The 19,564-nt window shown below is 45.5% G+C and overlaps 1 protein-coding gene across 1 annotated transcript; it reads left to right on the top strand.

Annotated features, from left to right (window-relative positions):
• Positions 1 to 635: 635 nt before the first annotated feature.
• Positions 636 to 14,059, top strand: yipf2 (Yip1 domain family, member 2). The gene is made up of 9 exons (XM_015968925.3): positions 636 to 769; positions 953 to 1,000; positions 6,423 to 6,571; positions 7,819 to 7,899; positions 8,009 to 8,096; positions 10,229 to 10,345; positions 10,423 to 10,589; positions 13,071 to 13,253; positions 13,511 to 14,059. Exons 2-9 carry the CDS (start codon positions 970 to 972, stop codon positions 13,598 to 13,600), a joined length of 906 nt encoding a protein of 301 aa, XP_015824411.1. The 5' UTR covers positions 636 to 769; positions 953 to 969; the 3' UTR covers positions 13,601 to 14,059.
• Positions 14,060 to 19,564: the final 5,505 nt, after the last annotated feature.

The raw sequence follows: 19,564 nt of genomic DNA, 5'->3' as shown, positions 1-19,564 counted from the left end.
AGCTAATGCAGGAGATAGCGGTAGGAGACTATGTTCATGTTCAGCCTGCATGAAACACTCAGTGACACGTTAGAATCAGAAATAATCATTAAATGTATTTTTTCAGTGAAGTTGACCTAAATATTGACCTACAACAGATTTGTTAATTTCCAAAATGTGTCCCCCCCAATATTAAACTCGTTGCTACGCCCTTGGGCACCACGGTAGGAAGCCCAGCTTGCTGTGAGCAAGAGCAGCGATCTATGGCTGATGAGTGAAAACTAAAGAAAAACATTCGGGACTGAAGCTCCGTCAACACCGCCTGGCAACACGGCAGCAAGGCATGTCAATACGGCGGCGCGCACAGCCGCAGCTCACGGTTCTGGAAGATCCGGGCATGCCCGTCCCATCAACAGCAGGTGGAGCTCACCTCTCCGCCTATCTCACAACCAGGGCAGAAAAAAAAGCACATCTGCTTGGATTATACGATAGGATTACGTGTGAAATAACGCCAGTTAAATTATTACTTACGCGTTGTTTGTGTGCATGTCGTTTGTTCCTGTTTGCTATCCGTGTGTTTCTCGTCTTGCTTCTAATGTTGCAAATTTCACAGAAAATTTATTGAAAAAAATAAGATAAAAACGGGAGAAAAAGAAGCGTCCCGAGTATTTTCCTCTTTCCCTAGTCACGTGACAGCTGTGTTTACGTGGTGACGTGTACCGGAAGCAGCTGTCATTAGAACGCCAGTGGCAGCTCTCTAGCTCCTGACGGTGGTCCGTGAGCCCGAAAGGTGGGTTGTTTTTGTTTTAAAGAGGACTTTATTTAGCCGCCGTAAGGCCTGTCTTGCTTCCTATATTATTACCACGTTGGAATAAATCGCGTGTAGGGTATTTATTTCTCTTTAAATGTGGGGTATTCTTCGCTGTTTAGTCTTTATTCACCAGGTCTCATCCCGTTTTCCTTTCCCATCCAGGTGTGTCTCCTAAAGCCATGGCCAGTCCCAACGACCTGCAGTTCCAAGGTGCGTGTTAGTCTCTTTCCTCACACCGTCTTCTGCTGCCTTCAACTCGGTTACAAATAAGAATGGTGTTCTGAAGCAGAGGTGAATGGAGACATCTGCTGGTCACAATCTTAGGAACACGTCCAGAAAATATCCAAACGTGTCATTTTTACAGCAAAGGTCAGGAGCCAGCATCCAGCCATCATCTGGGTCATGGAGGTGGGGTGTCTCTCCTCACAGAGCCAGAGTGACTCACGTGTTCAAAACGAGCCTTAAGCATGAACAAGGGGCTGAGAGTTTGTAGCCTGGCCTGCCAGACTCCTCCTCTGTTTAATTCTGCACAGAGAAAGAGTCTGGGAACTCTCCTATTCAAATAACCTCGCCCCCTGAGAACTGTCACTGTGCCAATCAGCTCTGAGTAGCGTGCGTCACACACCACAGCGCCGAGTTTGTCATAAACATGGCGACTGAAGTGGCGTTCACTGCGGCTCTTTCCTCTCTTCTAAATGACTTGGAAACGTCTTTAAAACCCAACACAACACCACAAGTGGAAGCGCTAAAAGCCTTTCTGCTAAAGAAAGATGTCTGCGCTGTTGCCAGACGCCTTTTTTTTACTACAAATAAGAAACTACCGCGTCGCGCGGTACAGTCAACATTTCTGTCTTTTTTCTGATTGGTTACTTTTAATGAATGATAAATGACCCACACTTGTATAGAGTACGTTTACATGCAGCCAATATCCGGGTTATGATCGGGTTAAGGTCGGTATTTGGGTTTCTGAGTTGATCAGAATAACCCGTTTACAAGCATAAATAGAACGAGTTACCTCTAACTTGCATAACCCGATTTAAATGCGGACATTGGGGTAGCGTCAGGACGTGTGGGCTACGTCAAGACGCAATATGCGTCATTTCCGGTTCTTCTCGTTCCGGTATCCGTGAAAACAACAACATGTTTCCCAGTTCGGAAGAGGTAGTGACCGCGTTTGTTTATGCTTTAGTGCTGGTATTGACCCACCAGCAGCTCTTACAACGACTGTGCGTACTGGCCTTCATTCGAAGGAGAGTACGTACGAGTACTTCCGGTGTTCTGGCGCATACAAGACGTCTCGCTACTCAAAAGACCAAGATTCCTTGCGAACAGAGCATGCGCAGAACACACGCTTTGATGGGGATATCGCGGTATGCGTTTACACGTCCAAACATTCGGGTTAGAAAAGGGTTACCCCAGGTGTAGTAACCGGGTTTTTAAAAACCCGGTTATGAGCATATCCGGGTTTCTGGCGGTGTTTACATGGACCTGTGGAACCGGGTTATTGTGAATATTCAGGTTTTAAAAGGGTTACTGACTGCATGTAAACACACTGATAGCGCCTCTCAGAGTCAGGACTCCAAAGCGCTTTACACTACAGTGTATCATTCATCCATTCACACACACATTCACACACTGATGGTGATGAGCTACGATGTAGCCACAGCTGCCCTGGGGCGCACCGACAGTCAGTAAATGACGACTACAGACCGGTTGCCCTGACATCCCACATCATGAAGGTCCTGGAGAGACTCCTGTTGGTCCACCTGAATAAGCAAACTGGAACATATCAGGACCCGCTGCAGTTTGCTTATCGCCATGGAGTTGGAGTTGAAGATGCCATCATCCAGCTGCTTCAACCAACCCACTGTCATCTGGACAAAGCAGGCAGCACTGTCAGGGTCATGTTCTTTGATTTCTCCAGTGCATTTAACACAATCCAGCCTCAACTATCGCCTGGATTAAAGACTACCTGACAAACAGACCACAGTTTGTGACGCTGAAGAACTGCACATCAAACCAGGCGATCAGTAACATTGGAGCACCACAGGGGACTGTACTCTCACCATTCCTTTTCACCCTGTACACCTCAGACTTCCAGTACAAATCAGAGACCTGTACCTTGGAGTTCACCTGGACAACAGACTGGACTGGAGAAAGAACAGCGGAGCTGTTTACAAGAAGGGACACAGCAGACTGCACTTCTTGAGGATGCTTAGGTCCTTCAATGTCTGTAGCAAGATGCTGCAGATCTTCTACAAGTCTGTTGTTGAGAGTGTAATCTCTTCAGCCATCGTTTGTTGGGGTAGCAGCATCAGAAGCAGGGACCTGAAAAGGCTCAACAGCCTAATAAAAAAGGCTGGTTCTGTTCTGGGGACGACTGTGGTACCGCTGGAGGAGATAATGCAAAGAAGGATTCTCCAGAGAATCAAGAAAATGATGGACAACCCTGAGCATTCTCTTCACAAGACTGTCCGACAACAGAAGAGTGTCTTCAGTCAGAGGCTTCTTCAGTTTCGCTGCAACACTGACCGCTACTGGAGATCCTTCCTGCCAACAGCCATTGTAATATACAATAATCCTTTGATGACTTTATTATTATTATTCTGAGCTACTACAGCAATCAATTTCCCTCTGGGATTAATAACGTATTTTTGAATTTGAACTGAATAGAATTTGACTTCGTAACACATAACCATAATAACGTGGGTGAGGGTCTAAGGCCCAATCCCAATTCTCGCACTTGCACCCTCGCGCCCTTCATTTACGCGTTCCCGGCCAGGGGTGCGAGTGCGTAAGGTGTCCCAGCCTTCCTGCAGGAGAAACGGCTCAAGTTCCTTTTCTGAAAATATGTATTTTCTAATGAAATTAGTAAATTTTAGGACAATTATTTGATTCTCTGAATGTTTTAGACAAAGCAGCAATGAAGTTAAATTTATTTCAAATAATTGCTTTGTTGTGTGTTTGAAAATTGTTAATAAAGGTTTTTGAAAAAGTTTCACAGCGGCCAGCATCACGGCATGCGTTGTGATCAATGATGCAATGCTCCCTGTCTCAAGTCTGCTAATATTTGCAGACTTGTGTACTACGCACTCGAACCCTACTGCACACTTTCTCCAAGTGCTCTTTTGCTGAAGACCGCAGGGCGCAGTGCGAGTATTGAGATTGGGCCCGAGTCTCAGGGCGACGCCATATTAGACGCCATGTTTCCTTCTATGGGAGCCTGTTGAGGGTCTGACCTCATGAGGAAATTACTATGCAGTGATTTTCTCCAAAATGACTGTGCTTAAATTGCTCTGAAAAGCAAATAATCACATCAGCGCCAAGAAACTTCATTTCCCATGATGCTTTGCACACGGAAGCATTGTGATGACGTCACCGCCTAGTACCAGAAACACGTTCTGCGCATGTGCGGGAAGCCGTGGAGCTTTTCCCGCGAACTAAGACCATAAATCTTCAGCAGAGACAAAGAATCCTCGTTCTTTTGCCCAGGATACCTGGCGGTAAGGACACGCTTGTCAACGCTCCGACAACTTGAGCACGCGGAAGCTCTAAGTGCCAAGTTGAGCCCACGGAACTGCTGGAAACTAAACTGCAAGCCCATCAGATCTGCTCGTTTCTGCTCCCCTCCAGCTGATGTTTGAGGACACAGAACTGCGGAGGAAAGCAACAACTCCATCAAGCACGCTGTAAGTTGTCAAACTCAGCACAAAAGAAACTTCGTTCTTTTGCCCAGGATACCTGGCGCCCGTGGAGAAACACTCGTGGAGGTAAACAACGGAGAAAGCATCAAACCGACGGACGACGCCAAACTGCGGAGAAACACGGAGAACCGTCAAATCAAAACAGTGAGGGACGCTTCACTGTTCTGGTGATCAGAAACTCATCTCTTTCTCTCATTCTTTCCTTCTCCCGTTTCCTCTATAGTCTCAAATAAGCAATAAACCGCGTCTATTGCTTAAAAAGTAGCTTCGTGCTTTCCTTTTTCGTCCCAAACACGTCAGTCGGGTCATTTTGAAAGAATAAACTGCTTATTGATCATTGTTTGGTATCTTAAAATGGTTTCTGTCATGGCCAGGCTGAAACTAAAAGATATTAATTTGTGATTAATCTTTTGTGTTGTTTCATGATCTTTTGAAATGTTTTGAGTGATTTAAGGTTAAGTTACTACTGATTCTAAGTGCTTTGGAAGTTAAAGTGCAAGTTGCCACCCACACTTTAGCCAGACAAAGGGGTCAGCCATCTTGTATTCAAGACTCCATTTTGAATCCATACACACGCACACACACACACACACACACACACACACACACACACACACACTACTCCTTTGTGAGAACAAAGGACCCCATTCATACATCCTCCATCACATACAAACACATCCATCTTCAATCATATCACACGGTTATTATTTATCTATTCCACTGTTTATTCATTTGACAAATTGTTAATTAAATGTTATAAAATTCAGATTTTTGTGTCCAGTAGCTTTGTTGTGTCGAAGAGAAGTCTCTGCTCCGAGGATTCTACGAACTTCAAGAAAGACTGATAAGAGTTTTGGATTCAATTTTTCCCCGGTAAAAGGGGAATGGTGCCCCGTATATCTAAGAATATCTTAATTAATTAATAAATCAGTAAATAGTTCCATATTTACAGAATTTATTGAAGAATCCAAAAGTAAGTTAAAGCTTACGAATTGTTCGCTCCTAATAACCCCAACAGAGCCCTTGAGGACAAAATGCATTTACTGACTTGTAACAAACGGTTACAAAACTTTAAACAAATGCATAAGCGTTGCTTTACACATTTACCTCTTTACGCATTGCCACTGATGAAAGGGAGTCTGATGTGATTGTCACTTAGCCGAAGTTTGCACTCCCCAGGTCCTTTTGACCCAAATGGGGATCCGTTAATGAGGTCTTACTCCAACAGAAAAAAACAGCTTGCTTGCAACAATTTAGGTATCTACTGCGCCCAATCACCAGGAAAAATACACACTATCACTTTAAAACAAGGACGCATTAAAAACAATTATCTTTTTCTGTCAGTCTTTAATGTTCTCTGCTACTTTTAGGTGAGATTTGAAGACATCATAAGATTATATTTGATTTTAAAGATTTCAAAACTTTTATAGTTTAACTGTTTTGGATGAATAAAATTGTTTATTTAAAACTAACATCAACGTGGATGCATTCTTCTGTTTCAGAATGATTCAAACTAAATCTCTGTGCTTGTTTAAGAAAAAGCAATGAAGCAGAAATTTAAAGTGACAAAAACAAAATGTTTTCTATCAGTGAAAATTGATCAAAACGGCAATAAAACAGAGGTGCTCATGCTCAGATCTTTGTTGTTGTGAGGCCTGATGCTGGAGAAAGGCGGCTCTGGGGGCGTGCTGAGGACTCGCTGTTATCTGAAAAGTTTCACATTCGGCTCTTCAGCTGGTGATTCTGGTGATGAAACGGGTCGACTTTGTCAGGACCTGCACTTGACACAATTTGCTGCACACACTTTGTTTATGTCTGTCGTTAACTTGCCTAAATACGTTCAGTCCTTTATTGTCAGTGATGTCATTCGTGGTGTCTCCATGTTTTCTTTCCAGCCCTACCTGCTTCATGTTCTTCTTTGTCTGTAGAGTTTGAGGAAGCAGCAGAGCTGTTGTCTGCTGACCCTGGGGCCCCCACACTCAGCATCTCACCTTCAAACATTCCCACCTTAACGGCTGGAGAGGACGTGAAGCTGGACCTATCAGAGGACGAGGAGGCTCAGGAGGAGAGTTCAGAGGTGAAAGATTCATCAGGACCAAAACACCTGTAGCTTTTAAGGGGGTCCTAGAATTCAAACTGAATCTACCTTGTTGATTATGGGCAGCTTCAGGTGTCTGATGTTCCAGTGTCATCTCCGACATGCCTTCCTGTGTAAATTAGTACTGTTGTAAAGACCACGGAGCAGCGGTTTGTTCTAAGAGACGCTGGTTTAACACGTTATAGGCGTAGACGCACACCCTTAAAAGTGAGGTTCACTGAGAAACTTTTTTTTTTTTTTTTTACTTATTTTTTAAATTCGATCTGTCCCTCTGAGTTTCACATGCAGGCTGAACATGAAAATGGTCTTCTGCCTCTCTTCCCTGCATTATCCGCTGGCAGAAAATAGACGGTGACACTCTCAGATTAGAAAAGCCTGACAGTTCTACGTCACGGTGAAAATTTGCATTCATGGACTCACCCATTCTGGCTTCTGACGGGGAAAGCAGTTGTTTTGGCATCCAGGAGAGAGCAGAGCGCGTCTCCGATAGTAGAAGCTAACCTTTAGCATTAGCAATGTGGATGTTGCAATTTTTTTTTACCCAAGAAAGAAGAGCGAACAAAGGCATTGGTGATTGCTGATAGAGGAGAGATGTCGCATGTCATGAATATTAGTGCGTGAGACTCCAAATCCTTCCATTTTCTGTTCCCCACTCCTTGGACAAACTTCTGAGTCCTGAAATAGGAGCGCCAGAGCTTTTCCACTGAACATGACATTCATTCCGACTAAAGACCACTGTGCATTTAATCAAATAAAACATGTATGCCCACTTTAAATTAACACGTCCCAACACACTTCAACATAGGTGATATGAAAATGTTGGTCACAGTCATGCCAACTGCAGGACGATGTAGCCCGTGCTACTTGTTTATCCAATGAGAAGAAAACGAAGAAGAAAGTCGGAGCATCCATGTAACGTTCCAGGATGCACCGGGAATATCCTCAGTTTGAACGATAGTCTTCCTATTCAGTTATCCTGAAACTTCACACGATTGTACACAGCATTTCTAACTTCAGGTAGTGTCATAGAGCCATTGGGCTAAACCAACCAATCAGCATGCAGCTCATGTAATACTCCTATCCTGGCCGAGTGCGTGGAGCACACCAGTCTTTTTATTATGGAGTTATGTGTAGGCATTCATCAGGGGTCATTTTGAGCCCCAACAAAGTTTCGTACAGCAGTTTCCTGTAGATAAAACCTCTTGAGCTCTGGTCTGTACTTCCAGCTTTTACAAGGACACAAACCAGGAGGGGGCTTCTGGACCTTTGAGTACTATCAGTCCTTGTTTAACGTGGACACAGTGCAGGTATGCGGATGTGCTTTTGCCACAGCCTGTCTACAAAAACATACTGGGTGCTGCTGTGGCGTCCATTGTGAGTCTTCCATCATTTTGCATGGACTGTTCATCCATGCAGGTGCTGGACCGAGTGAAGGGCTCCGTGATGCCGTTACCTGGAAGAAACTTCATCAAACACTACCTTAGGAGCAACCCAGACCTTTATGGTGAGCACACAGACATGTCTCTTTACTTTCAATAAAACTTTATTGGTGGACAATGTTAGCAGAACTAACCTAGCAGATTGTTTCTTCTAACTTGATCAAGGACACACGGGACAGCAGATGGGCACAGTAAACGGAACCATGTCTGTATGAATCACCAGGTGGTTTACCGTAGACATCGATAGAAAACAATCTTTTATATAGAGCCTCTCAAGTTAAAAATCACGAGGCGCTTTATAAGAGCAAAAGTTTAAAATATAAAACAGTTATTTTTTAATGATTAAAAAATATGGTTTAAAGGAGAAAAAAAGTGTGTTTAAAAATGTAAGTAAAGGGAAAGAGGAAAATCAGTGGATCCTGAGGAAGGTGGAATAGGTGGGGAGAGCAGAAAAAGAAAAGGGTGATGACGGTCACACCAAAACCTGAACAAGTGAGTCTTCAGCTGCTTCTTAAAGGAGACCACTGAGTCCACTGATCTCAGGCTCAGGGGGAGAGAGGTCCAGAGTCTGGGGACCACAGCAGCAAATGATCTGTCACCTTTGGTCTTTAGCCTGGTGCTGCACAACCAGTAGGCTTTGATCACTGGACCTCAGGGACCTGCTGGGGGTGTAGGGACTACCCTGAAGTTGACTGGCAGCCAGTGAAGCTGGAGGAGAAGCGGGGTGATGTGGGTGTGTTTGGAGGACTTGGTCAGAAGCCGAGCACAGGCATTCTGAACCACCTGTAGACGGTTCAGGGAGGTTCTGCTCAGACACGTGAAAAGAGAGTTACAGTAGTCTAAGCGTGAGGAGATGAAGGTGTGGAGAACTGTCTCAAGTTCAGAGCGGGACAGAATGGGACTCAGCTTAGCGACGTTCCTGAGATCGAAGATGGAAGAGCGAACAAGAGAACTGACATGAGAATCCAGGGTGAGAGCTGGGTCAAAGGTCACGCCAAGATTCCTGACAGAAGGTTTGGTGTGGGAAGCAAGCTGACCAAGAGAGTGTCTGACTTTGGGAACCAGCTTGTCTGGGGCACAGATGAGGATCTCAGTCTTATCTTCATTCAGCTGTAGAAAGCTCCCAGCATCCAGGTTCTGATAGAGTCTAAGCAGGTGTGTAACAGCTGCAGCTTAGACATCTCATGGGGCTTAAAGGAGATGTACAGTTGGATGCCATCTGCATAAAGATGGTAAGAGTTGTGCTGAGGAACAGTGGATGTCCCAGCACAGAACCTTGTGGGACACCATGGGTAAGGGAGGTGGTGGAGGACCTAAACTTGGAGACGGCCACAGAGAAGGAGCGCTCAGAAAGATAAGAGGAGAACCACTCCAGAGCAGTTCCTGATAGGCCTACCCAGTCTCTCAGCCTCTCCAGTAGCAGGTGATGGTCAACAGTGTCAAAGGCTGCAGTCAGGTCCAGCAGGACCAGAACAGAACAGTCCCCTGCATCACTGTGGGTCAGAAGGTCATTGGAGACCCTAAGAAGAGCTGTTTCAGTTATTTATTTTTCTATAAACACCAACAACAAATAAATAACAGCAGCTGGACTCTGCTTTGTTGCTTAAGTTGAGTCACGTCGTTTTGCAAGTTGTGCAGCTCACACTTCAACAGCAGCTCTGCCAGCTGATTGGTTCTTTAGTAACTAGTGACATCATACAGGTCTGGTACTGAGCAGCATGGATGCATCTGAGGATTTCGCTGTAGTCGGTGTTCATAATGATTAGACAGGATATACTTGCTGGGTTCCTTATATTCAAAGATACTTTATTAATATTTATATTAAATATAGGAAACGTTTTACTGATTGGCTTAATGACCTGACTTGTATTGGAAAGTTTACCGTGTGAAGGTCCTTGAGACAACTCGTTATTTGGCGCTATATAAATAAACTTGAATTGAATAATCAATCAATTATAATATTATACCATGAACATGTATAGATACCAGCCTGTAACTCAACTTTGGTCCAAGATTTCCTGCGTCCCAGCGGCCAATAGGGGGTCCATCAATATATAATGTCTGTGGGTTTTGCAGAAAACCTGGAAATTTGCTGCAGGCAGAAAATAAAATGTAGATAACCTGAAACAGAATTCCACATCGCACACTTGCAGAACCTTCATGGTGACTTGTGTCTTCATCGTGTGTGTTTGTGTAGGACCTTTCTGGATTTGTGTGACGCTGGTGTTCTCTGTAGCCATCAGTGGGAATCTGTCCACCTTCTTCAGCCAGATGGGAAACTCCAGCTACCACTACAGACCCCAGTTCCACAGAGGTCAGGTCCTCACAGGTCCAGAAAGACCTGATCCCTGTTGGACCTTAGCTCACCGAGTCTGTCTTGTTTCTCTCCAGTAACCATCGCTGCAGTGGTGATCTTTATGTATGCCTGGCTGGTTCCCATTGGCCTGTGGGCGTTTCTGACCTGGAGGCAAGGGACTGAGAGGCAGATGGGAGCCTATTCCTTCTTGGAGACGGTGTGTGTCTACGGATACTCCCTCTTCATCTTCATTCCCACATCAGTGAGTACATCCTCCCTTCAGTCATTTTCCCCAGGATTTGTCTGCTTTGATTGCAAGGACCTGCAGGTCCCACGGCATACCCTCACACCGAGTACGGAGCAGAGGCAGTCTGCTCTCCGTACGGCTTCCACAGACACCAACAATCATTGAGTCCAGTCAGAGCATTTGCACCAGCTGTGGTGTGGACACAGATGCACGTTTCTATTATTTTTTTCCAGACGACTCATGCAGATTTTCACAAGTACACCTGGCTGCAGCACACAGAAAAGTCAGACCCACATGAACTACAGCTGTTACTAGTTTACAATTGTTAATACTCTGTTCTATGTTCAAATGAAGCAAGATAAATATGATTTGCTACATGACAAGGTCTGAATTTATATCCCATAATGAAAAGGTTCCTTTCAGCAAATCTCTGAACGCTCCAAAGTATGTTGTGTATTATCTGTGGTAGTGTAGAGGCATTGTTGTCTGACTTTTGTTTCGTTTCGCCCTCTGCTGATCAGAATCAGAATCAGAAAAGCTTTATTGCCAGTGTTCCAGTGTCCTGAAGCGTAGGAATTTGACTTTGCAGCACAGCCTGACCAAGGTTACACACACACACACACACACACACACACACACACACACACACACGTAGACAAAACGGATACAGGCAGACCACGAGAGCAGCCATGAATGGCGCTCATTTCATTTAGATGAAAAGGGGATTACATGAGGATAGATTTGGGGAGGGGGAAAAAGGGCATTCCAGAGTTACTCCCGACAGGGCGTAACTTTGCTATGCAAAAAAATCACCTCAAACATATAAGCACGAACATCAACAGTTCACAACATGAGACTCCAATAGGAAGGCAGGGCGGGGCTGGCATCCTGTTTCCCCCAGCGAGAGCAGCTATCTATGGCACTCATCTACTGTACAGTCACAGGTGGGAGGGAGACTCCTCCAGCTGATGACCTCGCCAGGCTGAAGTCCACCAATCCGAAGGCGGGGGGGTAGGTCGGGTTTTGACAGCATCTGTCTGCATTCCTTCGTGGGGGGTTTTATTTGCTTGCAGCTCAAGGCTACCACGGCGTCAGATTCAGATAACAAGAATTTGTTTGGGTCAGGCTGAGATAATTTTCCTCTCTGCCTTCAGTCTTTAAACTGATCATTCCAGTCCTTCAGTGAAGCCAATTTTGGGGTTTTAAACTTAAACTTGTCCATACCGTCCAGTGACTCTCTCCGAGATGACATCCATTTTGCGCACTAATATCGGTATCGCAGCTAGGACATTGTCCAGCTTACGATTCACCTCGAGTAACGTCCCAGTCTGAGAAGTCTCCACACAGACGGTGCTTTCCGTGGGTGCGGGTCGCCCTCCAATCGCTCAGATATCCTCCCACTCCAATCAGGAGAAATCCAGTGATAATCAGACCAAATATCCACACGTCTACGACATCCTCAATGGACAGCTGGGAGAGGCATACGATCTTCCACTCCTTCCAGGAATCCAACATATACCCCACCGGGTGTGTCCCCTGTGGACATGTGGGAGCCCCCTGCTCCGTTCTCATTGTTGAAAAAATCTTATCGATCGCACTGAATGACCAGTTTATCAAATCCATGGTTAGTAAAAAATAGAGTTCGACTCTAGGTGGTGTCGGCAGTAATGAATTTTTCTGCTAAATATTTTATGTCTCTAAAGATCTTTGAATGTGGTCGTTTCTAACCACAGTCGTTTCTAAGCCGCATTTTAGTTGTTCCTCTGCTCACACATGGACTCACACTGGCTAAATAAACAAGGAAAGTAAAGAATAAACAGATTAGCCCTCATGTTTTAAACTGTTTACCAATATAAAGTGTTGAAAACAGAATACTGGCAAGTGTTGCTAAAAAATAAAAAAAATAAAGTTTATGCCGGGACCAGGAGGCGAACCGACACACCAGTCTAACACTGTAACCACTACACCACTGAATCTGATACAACATGGTGACTACTGCACATGTCCCTTGCCATCACACGTGTGCTAATGGGAATGCTAATGCGTCATTTCCAAATATGGTATGAGTCTGACAACTGGCCGACGCCACCCTTTTCTGCGTGCTGCAGCCAGGTCCTTCTCGATTTTTATGAACATGTGCCAGACAGGAAGTGAGACGTGTTTCAGCAAGGTACATCTTGTATATCCATCCATTTTCTTCACCTGCTTATCCTTGCGGGGTGGCTGGTGCCATTCTCCAGCAGTCTCCAGGCATACAAGTGGGGTACACCCTGGACAGGTTGCTAGTCCATCGCAGGGAAATGCAGAAACACGCAGGACAGTCAAGCACACACACCACAGCTGGTATGAATGGCAGTCAGTCCAGAAGCCGTACGGAAATCGTACCGCGTCTGTTCTGTAGTCGTGAATTAGGAGTCCGACGTCTGTGGGAGTCGGAGAGATTGGTAGCAGATGGTCATGCAATTATGGCTGATTTGTGCATCTTGTAATCTTCAGATCTTGTGGACCATACCTTTTGAATGGTTGCAGTGGACATTGATTGTGGTTGCCATGGTGATCTCTGGCTCAGTACTAGTCCTCACATTCTGGCCCGTTGTCCGTGATGACACCAGGGCGATGGCTGTGGGCACCGTGGTAACCATCATCCTCCTGCATATGCTGTTGGCCGTTGGCTGTAAAGTCAGTGATCTCACACACACACACACACACACACACACACACACACACACACACACACACACACACACACACACACACACACACACACACACAGACACAGACACAGACACAGACACAGACACAGACACAGACACAGACACAGACACACACACACACACACACACAGACACAGACACAGACACAGACACAGACACACACACACACACACACACACACACAGTAAACCACAACAGCTGATTTCACTGTTTCCCTTTCAGCTCTACTTCTTTCAGACTACAGTCAACACACCACCATCAGCACCAACCCCAACAACCCCTGAGCTCCTCACAACGGTCAAACTGCACTGAGCCGAGCTGCTGGGATCGAGCCGTTCCTCCGCAGGGCCTCCACTCAGAAACACAACTCCGTCAGATGGGATGAAACTGGAGTCAGAGATGTTGCCTGGAGATGGCCATGCTGCCATGAGCCGTTCGTCCTTAAAGCAATAACGGAGAGGTCAGACGATCATTCACAATGTTGTTGGAAGTTTCAGACAACCACTAGTTGGAGAAACTAGAAAGTCCTCTCTGATGAAACGGATAACAAACTTTAGTTCTAATGTTTGAGTCCAGATTCTGTTGGATCTAGAACATGTCCTGTAGTCTGTCTAATGAAGCTCTGACATGAGAACATTTGAACTACATCACCTTCGCTTCACCTACAAAACGACTTTAGACCATTTCATTTCTGAAGTTTGACTGCTGAGCTATTTATTTCTACTGTGAAACTACTGAGTTTTTGTTAATAAACTCCGAATATTTACTCTGGTTTATTGTTCAGTCATTACTGTTGAGGACCCAGAAACAGTCACAACTGTACTTCACCACCTCACCAGCTGAACTGCCAGTCTCTAAAACGCTCTTACACCAGGGTCAGCGTTTGCTCACACCTGCCACATTGTACCATCCCTTTGAGTAGAAAACAACTCACAGTTTTCTGACCTGATTATGTTTTAATGCTTTAAACAAAGCCAGGTTCATGCTCCAACACATGAAATTCAGATGAGAGATCAGCTTTTTCTTTTCCTGTTATTTATTGATGGTGTTTTGGTGATTACTTAGTTCATTTTTGAAGGGATATTCCACCTCAGTGAAATGTTGTCTATTACCGCATTCCCCATAGTTAGATTCAGTTCAATTCAAAATTCAGAGATACTTTATTAATACCAGAGGGAAATTAGAGTTTCAGTACACACAATTCTGAGATCAGACATACATAGGCATAGACACTTGTCAAGAATTGGTGACTGTGGTCATTCGCAACCCGAGTCGCGCTACTTTAATAGAGATCAGAGGGTTTACATGACGATTGAGTCAGGTGGAGGAAAAAAGGCACTTCAGAGTTACCCTCCACAGGGAGGGCAGCTTTACTATCCAAAAAACACCTCAGACAGAAATGCAACAGACTTCAGACATCACACAACATAAGAGTCCACTAGGTGGGGAGGTAGGGTAGAGGACTCTCCAAACATCAGTGCATGCAGCCACGATAAGCAGCGCTCTTCACCTCCGTTTGGACAGGGGAAGGAGGTAGTTGGGTTAAGCCGGGCGTACACTGTGCGACTTTTTCACTTTTTTAAGCCGATTTTCCAGTCGTGCGAGAATCCACGACATCGGGGCGAGTTTTGCGCCGAGCGGTCGTGTAGTGTACAGGGGGTTACGAGAGGCGATTAACGCCACGTGACCAGCTGCCTATCAGCAATCGTGAGGTCGCACGAACTTCTGGCGTGTTTAAAATTTCGCTCATTCCTCATGAGGGTATCGCACTGCTGAAGCGGCGCTGCGAGCAGCTGCGACCCAAAAAGTATCAGAACCGCTCACGGCGCATGCGCAATCCTGCATCAACGCCGCTCGTTATTTCCCTAATAACACACATTGTTCGTTTTTGTTTCTACACGTTTTTTACTCACAAAGATTGTCAAGAAAGCGTGTTTGTCGTGTTCATGTCAAATTAAACTGATCACAAAACACAGATTTACTTTCTTTATTTCGTTTTCCTCATCCAACCCCCATAAATCCCTGTGTGTCCTCCTGCAGCACTCCCGAAGGACAACAGGCAAAACAAAACCAAAAAGTCTGACGTGTTGAGTAAAAACTGCTAGTTTTAGCATATTTTTGGTCCGACGTGTTGCTACCAGACGTACAGTGTGAGCAGTCAGGTCGCATGCGAGAACTGGGTCGTACAGTGTGAGCACATGACTCGTGAGATCTGCTCTGCGAGGAAGTCGTACAGTTTGAGCTGAAGCTGAACGCTGCGAGTGAAAAAGTCGCACAGTGTACGCCCGGCTTTAGAGAGCACAGTGACTCCTGGAAACGATTCAACGGCCTTCACCAGTCGCAGTCCCGCCTAGGCTGGGATAGGGAGACAGAGTTACCATGGCAACGGCAGCATTCCACATTTCTTCTGAGGGGGAGTAATCACTTCAGCCTCACAGGCTCAAGGGCACCAGATTCAGATAAGAACTTGTTTTGGGGCCAGACAGAGATCATTTCCTCTCTGTCTTAATCCCCAGAGACCCACGGTTGTAATATTACAACATCAGATTTAAGTCTACAAAAATAAACCTTCCCCATTTTTTTCTTTTTAAAACCACATTTACATCGCTAATAGGTCCTATTGTTCAGTTCTGCAACACTATTGGCTGTTAAAATGTGTAAATAGGCCCGTTTATCTGGCCTCCTAGAACAACATGTGAAAGGTTAAAAGATTTTGCAGTTTTCTAAATTTGGGTCTCTGGGGGTTAAAGTTCTGTTGGTCTCCAACCCCTCTGAATCCAATAATGGCGTTGAATAATCTATCCCAATCCGTGCTGATCTGTCAACTCTATCCTTGATGGCATCAACCTTCTGTGCCAGAGTCTGAATCTCAGCCAAAGTTCCAAGCTTATGACTCATCGACAATTATATGAGTCTGTGCGTTCACAGCGCGGTGTAATCCGTCCCTGAGCTCCAGGATTGAGCCAATATTCCTCGACAACTCATTAATTTTCCGGTAAGCCGAGTAACAACTCAGGCCAAACAGCACGAATATCCAGATGTCTTCAGAATCCTCTACAGACAGTTGAGAGAGGCAGATCAGGTTCCAATGTTTCCAGGAGTCCATGATACGCCCAGCTGGCTCTGTCCCAGAGGGGCAACCGGGAGCCCCTTCTCCCGTTCTCATCGTTGAGAAAATGTTGTAAATCGCATTGAGAGGCCAACTGACCAGATCCATTTTAATATTTTCCAGTTTCCACAAAAAATGCAGAAGCGCCGTACACCAAAAGACAAAGAGCCTTGGGATAAGATGGGGAGGAGAGGAGGAAAAAAGCCTCAGAACTTTCCAAGAGCCGGAAGAAGAAAAAAGCTTTTTGTAACCAGCACAGTAATTCTCCTGGTCTGGCAGCTGTCCGTCTGCTTTAGCTTAGCATAAACAAAGGAAGTGAATGGGAACTAGTAGCATTTTGGTTGCAAATGGCTCAGTAATGATACCAATTATTTTCGTTGAGCTCAATAATCATGTCGACTGCAAATGAAAAGTAAGAAGTAACACGGAGTATTTGCAGGAGCCGATTTAAACTTGGGACTATATTACGACAAAGCACCGCTGTAACCTGCCAAATACAGTTGGGAATCGAAAACCAGTTCCCATTGGTTCAGTGCCTAGGAATCGTTCGCCACTTTTAAAAACGATTCCCCTTATCAATTCTGGTCTGCGTAAATGACGTCACAGCGCACGTTGCGTAGCTTACGGAAGCAGGAAACATGGCGTCTAAGTGGCACAAAAGCTTGAAGGTTTGGTTATATTTTACAAGAAAGCATGACAACAGGGTAACTTGCAATAATTCTAAAGTAGATATTTCATCAAGGGAGGAAGCGTTAGGAATATACAAAAGCCTTTGGGCACAAAGCACGTCAAAACTTAAAGTTACTGACGTGCTGTGACCCGCTCCGGACTAGTGATGCAGCAGCAGTGACATTTGTACGTCCTCTCCTGTTAATACTGCAGGTAACTAGTCAGCTAACAATGTTTGTCATGTTAGCGTCATTAGCCTTATATGGACACCTCCTCACTAGCAGACTCCAGGGACAAAGGTCTGACCTGTGGTGAGATTTTTCCCACTCTACCAAAGCTACAGCAACACTGCACCAAACAAGAAGATTGTTCCAACCGATACGGATACAACTGATTATTTATCATAAAGAAACTGACAGTTATATTGCAGGAGTCGTGCGCAGTCGGTTTTTTGCCACCTGTTTAACTTCTCTGGAATTGATAAGGGATTGGATGTCACGTTGCGGGGGTGTGGGGGTGATGGACCATGTGTGGTGGAGAGTTCAGGAGGCAGGAGAGCAGGCACGGATGAAAAATAAAAATGGTTTTAATGGTGGAATGGGAACGACAGGAACAAAACAATGGTGACTACAAACAATGATCTGACAAAGACTGGCACAAGGAGGGAGGTATAAATATACAGGGAAATCAGGAACACATGGGCAGGTTAACGAGAGGCAGGTGAGATCAATGAGGGCTAATCAGGGCAGGAGAGAGACAGTCAGGAAGGCAGGGGCAGAACGTGACAGTAGCGCTACCCCCCCCCCCCCCTTTAAGGGGTGGATACCAGACGCCCACAAGGCCACATAACACAGTAGACTAAGGAACACCAGAACACTGAACTCGGTGACTCTGAGAACTTGGAACACTGGACTTGGGAGACTTGTGACTGGGAGACTTGACTGGGACAGAAAACACTTGACTTGACAGGAAACACTTGACTTGACTGGGACAGGAACACTTGACTGGTACAGGAACACTTGACAGGGACACTTAAATTGCAGCAGCTGGGCGTGGGACCCAGTAGAGACTGCAGGAGGAGCAGGCGTGGGACCCAGCAGAGAACTGCAGGAGGAGCAGGCGTGGGACCCAGCAGAGAACTGCAGCAGCAGGCGTGGGACCCAGCAGAGAACTGCAGCATGAAGGACCTGCAGGCATAGACCCTGCAGGCGTGGACCCGGAAGTGGGACGAAACAGCAGGAGCGACGCGAGGAAACCAGGAGCGGTAGCAGGTACTCGGCAAACAGTCCTGAGCAGGTGCACACCATGACTCGACTGGATCCAACAGGCGTAGGCTCGGGTGAAGGGAAGCCGACACGGAGCAGGAAGACCAGCCCTACCACCCCGGAGAATGTTGGCGTGTGTAGGGGGTTTTACCTCCATCAAAAAACCAGGAAAAGCAGCTTCCTTGAAAAAAAAACAGGACGGGGCAGAACAGCAGGAAAGAATGAGTTTGACCACCCCGGGCACAAACAGGATGCGCCGAAACCCCCTCAATGGGTCAGACCACCCCGGAAACAGGTAGGATGCGCCGAAAAACCCCTCAAGTCAGAATCTCCCTCAGCTGAAAGGGAAAAAAAGAAAAAATAATCCTCCAGAAACAGATGTTAAGGTCACCACAGGTCCAGGTTGGTCAGATCATTCTGTCATGTTGCGGGGGTGTGGAGATGATGGACCATGTGTGGTGGAGCGTTCCAGGAGGCAGGAATGCAGGCACGGATAAAGTAAAAATGGGTTTAATGACAGGATACGGCAGGAACGAGAACAACACGACAAACAACAATGATCTGACAAAGACTGGCACAAGGAGGGAGGTATAAATATACAGGGAAATCAGGAACATGGGCAGGTAAACGAGGGGCAGGTGAGAACAATAAGGGCTAATCAGGGCAGGAGAGAGACACAGTCAGGAAGGCAGGGGCAGAACGTGACATTGGATCGATAGACAGAATCAGCAATGCCATTGATATTGATAAAAACGTATCAATTCCCACCCCTACAGCCCCAGTTCCCTCCGGGAACTCCGGCTTCCTGAATGACTTGATATATTTTAAAATGGATCGGTAGCAGAACTTTTTGAGCACACAGGAGCAGCTGACCTGTTCCTGTTCAGTCCCTGACCCTGTGCCCTGCCCTAAGCAGCCATATCAGTTTTTCTTAGTGTTCAGCTATTTTGTCATAAACGAACAAATACTTAAAAAAAACTATAAAATGCCATTTAAATAACATTTTATGTTTTTGAATGGCATTTCATACAAACCCTCTCAAGTAATTGATGTGTTATGATCATTTTTCCAAACAATGCAACACAAAAATTCTCATGAAAGGAAAAAAGCTGAAGATATTAAAAAAATACAAGCTAAATGTGATGAAAACACGAAATTCAAAGTAGTCCAAACTTAAGTGAAAGATGTAAAAATAGAAAAAAACTTTTTTTCCTGCTTTCCTGATTCGCTGAA

This window comes from Nothobranchius furzeri, chromosome 18 (assembly GCF_043380555.1).
Source record: "Nothobranchius furzeri strain GRZ-AD chromosome 18, NfurGRZ-RIMD1, whole genome shotgun sequence".
Lineage (NCBI taxonomy): Eukaryota > Metazoa > Chordata > Actinopteri > Cyprinodontiformes > Nothobranchiidae > Nothobranchius > Nothobranchius furzeri.
The sequence above is the reverse complement of the archived record's forward strand: the minus strand, read 5'-3'. Positions and strand labels throughout refer to the sequence as shown.